The following is a 13,039-nucleotide window of genomic DNA, read 5'->3' as shown; positions in this document are numbered from 1 at the left end:
ACCAGTCTTATTCACGTGTACGCCTCCTATTGATTGCTACCAGCGCCTTATCCACACTTCTTTTGTGAGCTCGACACTCGAGGAAACGCTCGATTGATCAAACGCCATCCTCCGTTCCAGAAGCCGTCATCCTTGCCTTTCTTATTTTCCACACAGCTGCTCTGAACCGTCCGCTATCTCCATTCTCATCTCCTCTTTATTGATTCTGGAGTTTGAATTTGGAATCCATCTTTTGATTTATATTTTATTTGCCGATCAGCCATTTGAATCCTTAACTTCCAAGGGAATAAAATGTTAATGGTAGTTTCTGTGTTAGTTGTTGTAGAGGGTGGGCTCGTAAATGAAATGACGTGATGCGTCAAAAGTCTGTCTTGGTTTAGGTTCCAGCAATCAAAATGTTCCGTTTTATTCTTGTGTCACTTTCCATGACATGAAGCCATTTTAATAATCATAACAAAAAAAAAACTCTATGTCACATTGGGCTCCACGTGTGATTAAAGGCAGGTAATCCTCTGCTGAATCCAGCTCTTTAATGCTGGATATAGTTGGATACATTAATGTTTACGTTGGCAGCTCTATCACAAAAATCGATTTAAAATGCCAGCAGCTATTTTCACATGTTCAATGCAAACCATGCTTCTTTTTTGGGGAAATTATAATGGCTTTTTTTCCCTTTTTTTTTTTCAATGCAAGCAGCTATTGGTTTCTGTTCATTTCAGTGCAATATGACTTTCATTCAGCAGACTTTTGAAATTCATCCAACCATTTTCCGGTTATTAGAGGTCGGGTGGTGGTGGCGGCAGCATGTCTCTTTCCCCAGCAGTATTTTCCGGCTCCTTTTAGGCGATTCCAACGTGTTCCCAGGCCAGATTAGATGTTTAATCTCTCCAGTGTGTTCTGGATCTACCCAGGGGTCTCCTACCAGTTGGATGCTCCTAGAAAGCAGCAGCTCTACTCCGAGGTCTCCTTGGGTGTCAGAACTCCTTCCCCAATCTCTAAGGCTGAGCCTGGCCACTCTCTCCCGCTCTATACTACCTACACTAATGAACAAGACCCCGAGATACTTTAACTCCTTCACTTGGGAAAAGAACCCCGTCCCAACCTGAAGGGAGGAATCTGCCGTTTTCCAGCAGAGAACCATTACTGCAGATCTGGAGATGCCCACTTTTGAAATGAGGTGTGTAATTTTTTGCTTTGAAAAACAAAGTCTGCATTCATATTTTTGTCAAACTTACACTTATGTTGAGAAGCACTACTTACACGGTTTTTCAAATCACTTTCCACTGGATATTGCAGCCAACTCCTGATGGAAATCTCTGGCACTTGGGATAATAAATGCTCAAAAACGTATCCCTAATTTGTTTAGTGTTCAGCCAAAGGTTTGCAGTGGGTTTATCGGATTTTCTTTTCTTACATAAATAAAAATAGGCCTTTTGATTGATGAGAGCGGTGAGACTGAACCAAATTACCACAGCTGTGGGCCATCAAATCTAAATCATGCTAAAAGAGGCTAAAACACCCTGGAAAGCTGAGGGGGAATTGCAGCGTCGGGTGGTGCTTGGGTTTGTCACTACGAGTTATCCCTTAAAAACAGTCATTTGACCAGTTGTTAATATAAAAATATCAAAGGTAGCTTTAAATCTACATTATCAATTGCGCACAACTGCTGGCTTGATGGTCTTTGATGGATTAGACAATATAAGCAACATCGAGGGGGAAAAAAAAGCGTCGGTTAGCAAAAATGTACACGTACATGATTTGCTCTGTCACTGGTGGAAGAAGTCCTGCTGTGCTTTACATAAAAATTCCTATTCTTACTTTGACTCTGAATGAAGCTTTAAGTGAGTGACTTCACGTCTACGCGTTCACTAACAACTCCTGCGCCTACAGCACAGATTTGCTCTTCCTCAGGGACCTATTATCGCATTCGTTAGTGATGAGAGGAGCACAGCAGGAGGCCTGCCTGTGGATCAGGGCCGTGTGGGAGGAATGCCAGCGTCTGAAACGAGGATGGCGCTCGGTATGTCAAAGTAAAACTGCAACACACTGAATGTAGGCTTCAAGGTAACAAGATCCTGCGAGACGGCACCGTATACAAGTCTTCCGGCTCATATAATTATGTCAGTAAGTCGTTTTTTCATTAATTTTCTTTAACGTTCAGAGTAAATGCGCCGGTCGCTGTAAAGAAGAACACAATTATCTGCTACGGTTCGCATTCATTTTTTTTTTTTTAATCTATCAGGTTCTTCAAAAGTATAAACTTCAAAGGACATCTTTTTACCCTGATAATGAACAGTAGATAATGGTGGCACGGTGGTGCAGTGGTTAGCACTGTCGCCTCACAGCAAAAAGGTTCTGGGTTCGAATCCGGTCCTGGGCCTTTCTGTGAGGAGTTTGCATGTTCTCCCTGTGCTTGCGTGGGTTCTCTCCGGGTTCTCCGGCTTCCTCCCATCATCCAAAAACATGCACCTCAGGACTGTGCTGACAGGTCATCATTGTAAATGAGAATTGGTTCTCAATTGATATTACCTGGTTAAATAAAGGTCAAATATGCTTAATTTCTGATTTCTTGAGTTTGACACAAAATTTAATGTGACATTTTTTGCTAATGTCAATAGTGAAAATCCCAAATGCACCACTGCTTACAAAATCGTGTGTAACTCAGGTGCTGATTTTGATAAAGCAACATGTCTTGGAATATTAACACGGATTTGAACTTTCCCCGGCTCAGCGCACATCATCAGTTCACATGTAAAAAGAGCAGTCTTGAAAGTTTTTAGATTTCCCCTCGTAGTTAGCCAGACATGCTTGAGATTCAGGCAGGTAAACACTGTTTAATCCACTCATTACATCCTTTCTCTTGTATTTTGGACTTTGAAAAGGCAAAAAAACAAACATATAACCCTTTAATCTCTTTAAATATCAAATCTCTTCCTCACGACAGCCCTAAACACACTGCTCTAAACTGTTAAGCTACTAACTGTTTGGGAAAGGAGTTTGTCCAACAGTTCATTGTAAATTCCTTTGGCCTCGCCTTAATGCAATACACTAATTGGCTTTTACTGTCCAGTTACTCCATTATCTTGTATTAAGGACAAAACTTTGGTAAACACGGCTGTAATTGGAGCACTCGTCGCTAAACTGAATGTACAAAGAAAGCATTGCCTCCAGTCTTATTACTAAAGCTTTGACAGCATTGGGCAGTGATTCAATATTAATTGGGGCATTTGTAAAGCAATCTGAACAAATGATAGAAACATAATACAAAGTCTTACTCTCAACAGGCTTCTATCACGATATGTGCTTAATTAATTAATTGTAGTGGTTTGGCTCATAACCACTATCATCGTCAACAGGCCCCATTAGATCGACGTGTCCACACAGCCTAGTGAGGACTCCGTCTCTGGCGACTTGACTAATCCCCATTTAATGAAACTCTTGGAAGTGTCTGCCAATATAGGCAGTTAACACACAGCTGCAGACCACTTCAACTTGATGTGATATCCAAAAGCCAAAATGTCATTTTTAAAGCGACAGCATGAAGATTGAACTGCACATTACAGCAGTTTTATCTATACTGCTTTACGGCACAGAAAAACAGTCGCGTGAGCTCAGAATCACGGATTTACTCGTGTTAAAACTAGGATCTCAAAGCACAAGAGTGCTGTTAGCTTTAAAGATGAAAAGAAATCTCCACTTTGTTTAACAAAGATGATTTGACAGACTCCTCTGGTTTTGATTTTAAGAACACCTGAAGAGATGACACACACTGGTTTGCCTGTTCTGTCAAATTAAAAGTCACGATTTTTGTATTGATTTAAAACACAAGCTGTATTCAGTAGCATGTTCTCGTGTTCATTTAAGTTGTAAGGTAGTCATGAGGCCTTATAAACAATTGTATAACTTCTTGTGTGGTTCCAGAGGAGCTTTAAGTTAAAGGACCTGCTACGTATCTTAGCATGGGCTAAAAAACAAGTTTATAGCAGAAAGCTTGACTTGGAGGGTTTAGGGGGAATATAGATATGGATAGATATTCTAACGAAGTTAGAATTTAAAAAAAAAAGGAGGTGTAAGTGCCGGCACGTGTCCCATTATCTGATCTGCTGCTTCAATTTGCTTTATATAGCCTACAGTATGTTTTATTATCTATATAAATCTATCAAACGATCTAATCTACAGAGATTAAGTTTTTAACACCCACCTGCTCTCATCAGTTGTTTTGCAAGCAGCTGTTATCAGGATGAAAATCTAAAATCCCACCCTACTGGCCCAGTTCAGTTCCAAATTACAGACAAAAAAAAAGGTAACGTTAGCGTCGCATTTAGCAGTTAAGGAACCAAATATTTTCCTTCGGAGATGGTGGAGACCAAAAACAGAGCTAAAAGGACTTTTAGATCAATGAATGCTGAAGTTGCTGCGTGTCTACCGGATGTGTAAGTTGACATCTATTTGCCAAGTTCACTTTACTAACTTAAAAAGTGACGAGGTTAGCGTTTACAGGTCCAACAGTTTGTCTGATTGAAATAACGTACACTCACTCCCTGGTGCAAAATCTGTTCATCATCAATAGTATTCATCTGGTTTCTCTTTTGGGATTAAAGTATGAGATTGCAGAAAACCAAGAGGCGACTCTCTTGAGCTCAGGGATGAACAGATTTTACAGCCTCAGGACAGAAATCAACAAATCCCTCCTAGATTGCTCTTGCATTTTGAATTCATGCAGCCGTACGTGTATAAGTCCCAGACGGGCCTGATCGTATCCAGAAATTTGCATCGTGGAAGTGCAGCAAAGCGTTTGTCAGACAATATGTGGAGAGTGGAAGAAGGAGATCGGAGGAGAGGCCGTTTTTCACATGCTGGGACGGTGTGGCACCGAGGGATCGGCTGCAATGAATTTTATGCACGAGTTTGGGACATTTGACATGTAAACACGCGCAGAAGTCAACGCGGACCAGAATGTCCGATCCCACCGAGGACATTAGTCTGAAAATGTCACGCCTCTCCATATCATTCTGATCATTTTCATAATTGCAGGAAATCTGACACTGAGGACGTGTTTCTGTCAGAGTGTGTGTTTGCACAACAAAGCAGGCGTGTCCAGGCATACATAATATTACCATCCATCCTCCCCGACTACATACAGTTTGTTTATATGTCTGTGCCTGCTGAATCTAAGGAGGGCACCTTGGTTTTACAGCAGATGGTTGTTCGATCTGAGGACTTCAGATTCAATGAAAAGTGCTTCCTTTCAGTAGCTATCATAATTAAAACACTATAAACTCTCCATAAAACATGAGGCACGTACAGCAGTTGTTAAAATAACTGCCACCATCACTTTCTTAAAAGTTAATTGTCATTGAGTGCAGATCAGGTGATCGGCTTTTTCATTGTGTCAACAATGAAAAAGTTGCAGCTTTCATCATTCAGGTAAGTGGGCCACAGCTCAGTTCTTCTAGTAAACAAACACACAAAGCCTGTTTGGAAGCGCTTAGTCTGAGCAGAAGGTGTTGTTGGCACGGAGTTTACCACAGCAGGAGAAGTGTGTTCGCTTCTGTGGGTGGAAGCGTGAACATTCAGTGGAAGCGATTGGCCACGCAGGTGGATTTTCCTTTTCTTTTTTTCCACCTCCCACCAGAATCTAGGCGCCGCATTCACAAACATTCTTCGAATCCTCTCAGAGAGCTCCTAATTTAGACAAACATTTTTTCACCAGGGAGTCTTAGACTAGGAGTGATTAAGGAAACTTCTCAAAACAACTCCGAACAAGGAAAGGACAGTAACTTTTATCTTAGTGAAAGGTTGTGGTTGACCGTGTTGCTAAGTGACGCGGCCTTTTAAAAGATGTGATTGGATGATCACAAAAAATGCACTCTTGGTGATAATGGACACAGAATGGACGATGACATCCAGTGGAAATGAAATGAACTATGTGCCAATACGAAGCTGTGAAAGTGTGATTTTGTTCGTGTGGTCGCTGTTGATGAAGGTTGTGACGGACCCGAGTCATTTTTCCAGCTAAAAAATATCGTCGCTCTGCAATAATTTGCATTTTCTACCTTAATTGTGTTGAATGGGAGAAGTGAGCGTCTCTAATGAGATCGAACACAAACATCATCCCTGTATGATATAATTTGTAGCGTTTCATTAACATGCCGTCATTCAGCGTTTGAAGATTATTTCTCCGACCTCGCTGTACTTCTGCAATTTTCTCCTGTTGAAGAAATTCTTGAGCTTCTTAAAAGTCCTCCTCCCTGCTCCTCACAGTTTTGTTTTTTTTTTACCTTGGGAGCTCTCAAGGGTTAAGATGTTTTGACTAACTTTTATCTTTAAGAGGATCTGCTCTTAAGTTTAAGGGGACATTCTTAGAAAACGTCACAATTCTAAGAATTTCTTAGGATTTTGTCGCTAGGGGGAACTTAAAGTCCGAGGAATCCTTGTGAATTTGGCCCCTAGATGTGGACTCAGATCATCTAAAGTCAGTCCCAGAGCTCAACACTCGTCTGGTTTTACTCACCATGGGACCGACTGTTTTGGTTTAATCAGTGATGTGATTGTACGCATGAAGTGAACTTCGAGCACTGGAATACTTGTGTCTAAGGATCAATAACTAACTGTGCAGATCCAACTGAACCCCAAAAGGTTGACTGTATATTATAGTAATTTGAACAACTTAATTTAGTTGTTTAGGGAGTCACTCATTTTCAGCGAAGACAGGCCCAGCATTATTAACAAAATACATTTTTTGTAGACATGTCCTGCTTTAAAATCTTGTTTTAACATCTTTATTATTTCAGTTTGCGTTCATTAGAGACTTGAGGAATAACTTGCAACAAAGGCCCCGGTCATGTTTAAACCAGGAGCGATGCAGTTCATGGTTGACACTTTAACCCCATGTCCCCACGATGCATATTCCTGAATGTGTTTCCCCAAGTTCAGTAGAAGTCCAGCAGGGTTGGGCACGTTTTACTGGAGAACTTGGAGGCGGCAGGATGTACTATATACTTTATCATTTCATGGCCGGATTAAACTCCTACAGGACCCCGGGGCAAAACTGTGCTGCTTTGTCCCCACTGACCACCGCAACACATTTCAGTTTCCTTATTTCTCCACTCATAGAAACCAAAGAGCCTCAGAGAGCTGAAATTATTGGTCCGTCAAACGCAAATCAATTGTCAGCAATTTTATTGTATTATTGTAAAGTCATTGTTTTAACAAGAATGAGAAAAATCTCTGGCAATTGTTTGTCAAATGGGTATATTTAATATTTGCCTAGATTTTTAGGGCAATTTGAAAAAAAAAGAATCACAAAAATAACATAATAACATGTATACAACATAATCTAAAATAAAGGCCCTAAAACTTGTTGTCAACACCGAGCCCCTCTACAAGTTAATATTATATTAAATTGGTGAAACTTTCCAACAAATTGGCACATGAATTATGTTTCCCCAAATAACATGGAGTAAACCCGGGCTTTGGGCGACCCATGATAGTTGTCTGTTCAACCTGGTGGAATACATATTGTTGTACAGAAGGTGGGCAGGGATATACTTTTTTTTTTTTTTATCCTGATCAAACTTTTTAGCTCTGTTTCGTATGTATTGAGTGATAATTTGATTACACACAAATTTAAGGACAATGCAAGCATAACATTAAGATTAACATAGATTATCAAAACTTTATTCACTTAACCTTTTTGTAAAATGGGGCCACGAGGATACGAAGGGGACAAATGTATTTTAAATTGTGCACTATAGTGGTGCATATTAACAAATCAAATTACCACAGAATAATATCCACAGATGACGTTGGGGCCTTCTGGGGCTCCCGGTCTGTTGCTTGATTGATAATCCAGCCTTGTCAGTAGGTGGAGGGTCAGTGGGGTCACCGGTCCCCCAGCAGGTTAATCAAGCCGTGGTAACATTAACAGAAAATACAGACAGTGTAACATAATATGTTTTCATTTGAGAACACAGCTGTCCTTTATTTATGAGTTCCCTGCTGTAATAACTTGCACTTCCACAAAATATTTTTTTTCATATTTAACAGCATCTTTACACCACATCTACATTTAATCAGAGCCCTGAATTTTTTGTTCTCTTTTTACTTTGTTTTGTCTAATAGAAATAGGATTTTAGGAATGTCTGATAGACAATTGTTTATGATTTTTTTTTAGCATCATGATGAAATAATTAACTTTTGAATTTTGCCCACCGTATTGACACAACTGACCATAAAGTCGGTGTCACCCGTCAAAACTTTGATCTTTTCCTGAACCGCAGCACTTTTCACGCCTAAATGAGGCAAATGTGACACTGACATGTTTCCTTTAAAATCATACCAGGTTGCAACACCTGCACCCTTTTTGTGTTCCTGTTGTTACATATGCATACATTTCTTACATGGGAAAAAGAAAAGGATTCCCCCTCCCCTCCTATATGGTGATGATTTTTAGTGTTTAGTGTTTTGGCTGTGCCACTTGGGATCTCAGGGTTAACACGATTCAGCTTCTGTGGCATTGTGTTGTGCAGGATCAGTTCCTCCACTGATGCTGAGGGGTTGAAGGAGCAGCAGATAGTGCTAACAGGGCTCAGTGGGACTCTGTAAGAAAACGGCCAGGCATGGATGGAATAACATTCAGATTATCTCTGACTACAAACAAGTATCTTGTGATCAAAGGTTTTTGTGATGCTGGAAAATAACCCTCAGTGACAAATCACGTCCCGAACTTTTGGCCACCACAGCGCGTGTTTTACGCACGGTGTAACTCCGGCCTGTGCGTAATGGTGACATTGGGGTACCTACCTATTGTGGTTCCCGTTTCAGAAGCTTTTTTTCCTCTCACACGCAGCTCAAAAGTCACTTCAGTGTCCCCATGACCAACGTCTCGGAGTTGAACTCGAACTGATTGCTGGAGGACGCGGACTTCCCCCAGGAGTAGAGGCTGGGCGGCCGCTGCTTAAACGACGACGTGTACCTGTAGAAGCTCCGGTGCCGGTTCTTCAGGTACTCCCTGTAGTTCTTGGTGAGGAGCGTGTAGAGGAAAGGGTTAATGCAGCTGTTGCTGTACGTGAGGCTCGCCACCAGGTAGTTGATGCAGGTGTGCGTCTGCGAGGCCAGGCTCAGCGGCTTGTGGTACAGAGGCAGCAGCTGCCAGATCCAGAAGGGCAGGAAGCACGCCCAGAACACGAGCACGATGGTGAAAATCATGATCAGCACTTTCTGTTTCGGTGATCGTTTGCCGCCTTTGCTGATCACAGAGTTGCGCTGGGACTCTAAATAAGTGCGGGCTAACTTCACGTACAAGTAGCCGATGATAAGCCCCGGGGCCATGATGCTGGTGCCAAACAGGACGGTCACGTATACTTTATAAGCCAGCGGCGCCAAGGTGGGTGCACACATCCTCTTCACTCCCCCATCCGGAGTGTTTTTAGTGGTCTGAGCGACCATGATCATCATGGGCACAGTGAGCACCAGAGAGAGCAGCCACACACCCCACGCCAGAGCTTTGCGGTAACTCTTGGAGCGCCTCACGGTGTCCAGCGGCTTGGTGACGGCGAGGTAGCGCTCCGTGCACATGACGGTGAGGGTAAAGATGCTGGCGTGCATGGTGAGGAGATCCAGGCTGAGCAGGATGCGGCAGCCCACATCCCCAAAGTACCAGTCCTTCAGGAAGTAAGTGGACACCACGAAGGGGATGGTGGAGAGGTAGAGCAGGTCCGCCAGAGCCAGGTTGATGATGGAGATGTACATGGAAGTGGCGAAGCGGATCGAGTGACACATAACCACCAGCGTGTACACGTTCCCCGACACTCCGATTATGTAGACGACGGAGAGAAGCGTCCCGAAAGTGGAGGTGATGACTAGTTCATGATCCACAGTCCCGGAGCCGCCGACCCGCGCCGGACTCGTGTTCACATTTAAAGACTTGTTATTCATTGCGCGCGCTGATGATCCCCCCGGTCCGGATTGTTGTTGTTTGGTTCCGTGCTCGCGGACAGCGCTGGACAAGTTTGGAAAGATGCGCACCGGCACAGGTTGCGTCTCACATATCCAGCTCTCTGCTCGCCGCCTGCTGCTCTTTGCTCCTGACGTCACCACACTCACAGTGAAGATAATAAATCAAAAATACACAAGCCATCCAGCCGTCTCATGGACGCAGCTGTAAACATTGTGCAAATGGAAGAAAGAAGATGAATAAGACACAGTGGAGGAGAAAAGAGGAAAGGGTGCCTTTTTTTTTTTTTTTTTTTTTACTTTGACAGGTATGAGATTAAAATATTCGGGAAAAAAAAGTTCGGATGGCAGCTGCAGCAAACCTTTTGAGATTAAAAGTCTTTGCTGAAACCAGAAAGAGCCAATTTTACACACATACTTTCTGAATTAATTATTGCAATAATCTTTAAAAAAAAAAAAATCTCTCCCAGTTAATTTCCATGGGCCATTTTCTTCCAGCAAATGAGACTGATAAGAGTCGAACCAGCACAGATAATTGACTTTTCTTGCACTGACTATGTGTGCTTTAAAACACACTGACTTTCTCCCAGAGATTCGATTTATGGCTTTTCTTTTCTGCTCCTCCAGGTTATCCTGACAGTTATAAACACTACAACATTTTTTCATGAAGTTTTGCCAGAAGTTCACATCAAATTAAAGACATTTTTGAAAATGTCAGAATAGTTTTATAGTTTAACAAAATCACCAATTAGCCTGGAGCTGCTGTATTAAGGCTGCAGCTTCACTTCAGAGAGTCAGCTTGTTTAAGGCTTTCCTCTCTGGCAGCAAAATCAGTTGTCCTTTATTTTCAAGGGCAACACTCTACTAGCTACTTTGCCATCAGATTAATTATTGGTTAATGAGATGAATGTGTTTAGAATTTTAAGTATGAACTTATCCAGGAAGCAGAAGCATGTAAGCAGACCTTCTTTTAGTTACAGTATATATAGTTATATTTAGTCATTTACAAACTTAATATATGCTTATTATTTGTATTAATCTTTGAGATTTTCCTTTTCCTCCCAGTATTATTGATGAAGTTGCCCTTTTCTCATCTTTTTCTCCAATCACGGCAAAATGTGAAATAGACACGCCGGTCAACGACATCAAAACGTGAGATAGCCACACTTTGGCCTCTCTAGGCACAACAGTTTCACGTTTTTCTGTAGTGGATGTAAATAAAACCTACTTCATGCATACGGCCATGTGATTTACAGGAAAATTTAACTCTTAGGAAAAACCCTTGGTTGGGGTTAACATAAAAAACAACATGGTTGCGGTTAGGAAACAGAAAATAACTCAAGAAAAGCATTGTCACCTCCTGGATTCGACTTGGTCACATAATCCTTCCTTGCGTTACTTTTACATGCGTACAGGTTTCACGTTTGCAAAATGTGTAACTGTCACGCCTTAAGAGGTCAAAGTGTGGCTATCTCACATTTTGCTGTAGTGGACTGGCGTGTCTATTTCACGCTCTGCCGTGATACTGGGTTGTTTTCTCAACTTCAGTGTTGGACTTTGTTCTCTCGCGGCCCTTCTTGTCTTCCCAAATTGATGAGTGTGTTCTGAGTCAGCAATCACGAGCCAATAATCTTCCTAAGACAGCACAGAGGTGCCCTCAGACTCATTCATCCACAGGTGATTGAGCTCCGGGAGCACCTACGATACTGTACCATCCATCCTCAGAGCTAAAAAAGGCTCAGAGAGGCGCTGGAGCCAAAAATATAATAGTTGGTTCACGTTGGACTCTGCGTGCGGTGGAAAAGGTGAAGGGGGGTGAAGTGTGGTGGCAGTTAACACAGTGATACACAATGTAGTGTCTGTTTTCTATTCTTCATCCTCCCTCCAACATCCACTCACACACGCAGTTCCTCCTCCCAGACAAATGAGTGAATCAGCTGCCAGAGGACGTGATCTCAAGTCTTAAATTGGCATCCTCTTGTTAATTCCTTTCACGGCATGCCGCTCTGTTCTCATCAGGCAGATTCTCACAGACGACCAGAGATCTGAATCTTGAAAAAGAACATTTTGGAAAATAAAAAAAAATATCAGAGCAGTCCTGTCTGATGTGTCATCTCCACTGCCATTCAGCTGCTGTAAATAATGTGAGCAGGAGCAACAAACTGTGACAAACTGAATCTTAAAAGTCCACTGCTGAAAGTTTTCAGAGGTTCGGTATTTCTCGATGATTATTTTCAAAAAAGTTTTCTTTTAAAGAAAATAAATCATCTGTTTTAATGATCAAAATTTGTTGTTTTTATCCCCGAGGCCAAAGAAAAATGTTGCTACCAAAACATAGCAAAAATAATGAATTTTAAAGCTGCGTTGATGAAAGATTTTGAATAACAGTCGATCTGAAGTGTGTTATGTGAAAGTGGTTGACTCGTTAGTGATGAACCCAGATATTTATCAGCCATCTATCGTTGTTCAGTCCCTCCAAGAAATCACAGACTGACAGTCAATAATTAACCTAAATTCAAGAAATCTTCGCAGTATTTGCAAGAACTTGCGATGTTGCCAAATTCCCGTGAATTTTACTCAAAAAAGGTTTTCAACAGAAGCTCTGCTGAAAGAGTCACTGCATAAAGTAGCTGCACTTTTTGCCAATTTATGCAATTTTACTGAAAAAAACCACTAGAAACTTCACAAATTTCAATTCTTAAGAAAAGCTGCTGCAAAATCAAATAAATTTGATCATAACTATCCAAAAAGAATTACTCAAATTCCTGGAGGGACGGATGCTTCTGATGAGTGAAACACAACTTTACAGTTCTCATCAGTCCTGTTAGATGCATCAGGCAGCTGGCTTTAGTGGAAAAGTTTTGATAAACCCACAGATACACACTGTCGAAACAGCAGATGTAGTAACAACTACCTAATGAACAGAAGAGTGAACACTGAACTCGTATTAAGTGAAGTGGCCAGAAACACGACTTCAAGTTGATGCTAATGTTGATGTGAGTCTCCAAAATGTGTAAAATCACAACTGTTTGATGATGCAACTCTAAATAATTTTACAAGGACATAACACATTCAAATAATT

The 13,039-nt window shown here is 41.6% G+C and overlaps 1 protein-coding gene across 1 annotated transcript; it reads right to left on the bottom strand.

The window, feature by feature from the left end:
* Nucleotides 1–8,451: 8,451 nt before the first annotated feature.
* Nucleotides 8,452–10,079, bottom strand: LOC138202281 (urotensin-2 receptor). The gene has a single exon (XM_069156164.1). The coding sequence runs from the start codon at nt 9,937–9,939 to the stop codon at nt 8,860–8,862; it is 1,080 nt and encodes a 359-aa protein (XP_069012265.1). The 5' UTR covers nt 9,940–10,079; the 3' UTR covers nt 8,452–8,859.
* Between the last annotated feature and the right edge of the window lie 2,960 nt (nt 10,080–13,039).

Source organism: Embiotoca jacksoni, unplaced genomic scaffold (assembly GCF_022577435.1).
Source record: "Embiotoca jacksoni isolate LCO1_2020_lvr unplaced genomic scaffold, fEmbJac1.0.p SCAF_20, whole genome shotgun sequence".
Classification (NCBI taxonomy): Eukaryota; Metazoa; Chordata; class Actinopteri; family Embiotocidae; genus Embiotoca; species Embiotoca jacksoni.
Note: the sequence above shows the minus strand (reverse complement) of the source record. Positions and strands in the feature narration are given on the sequence as shown.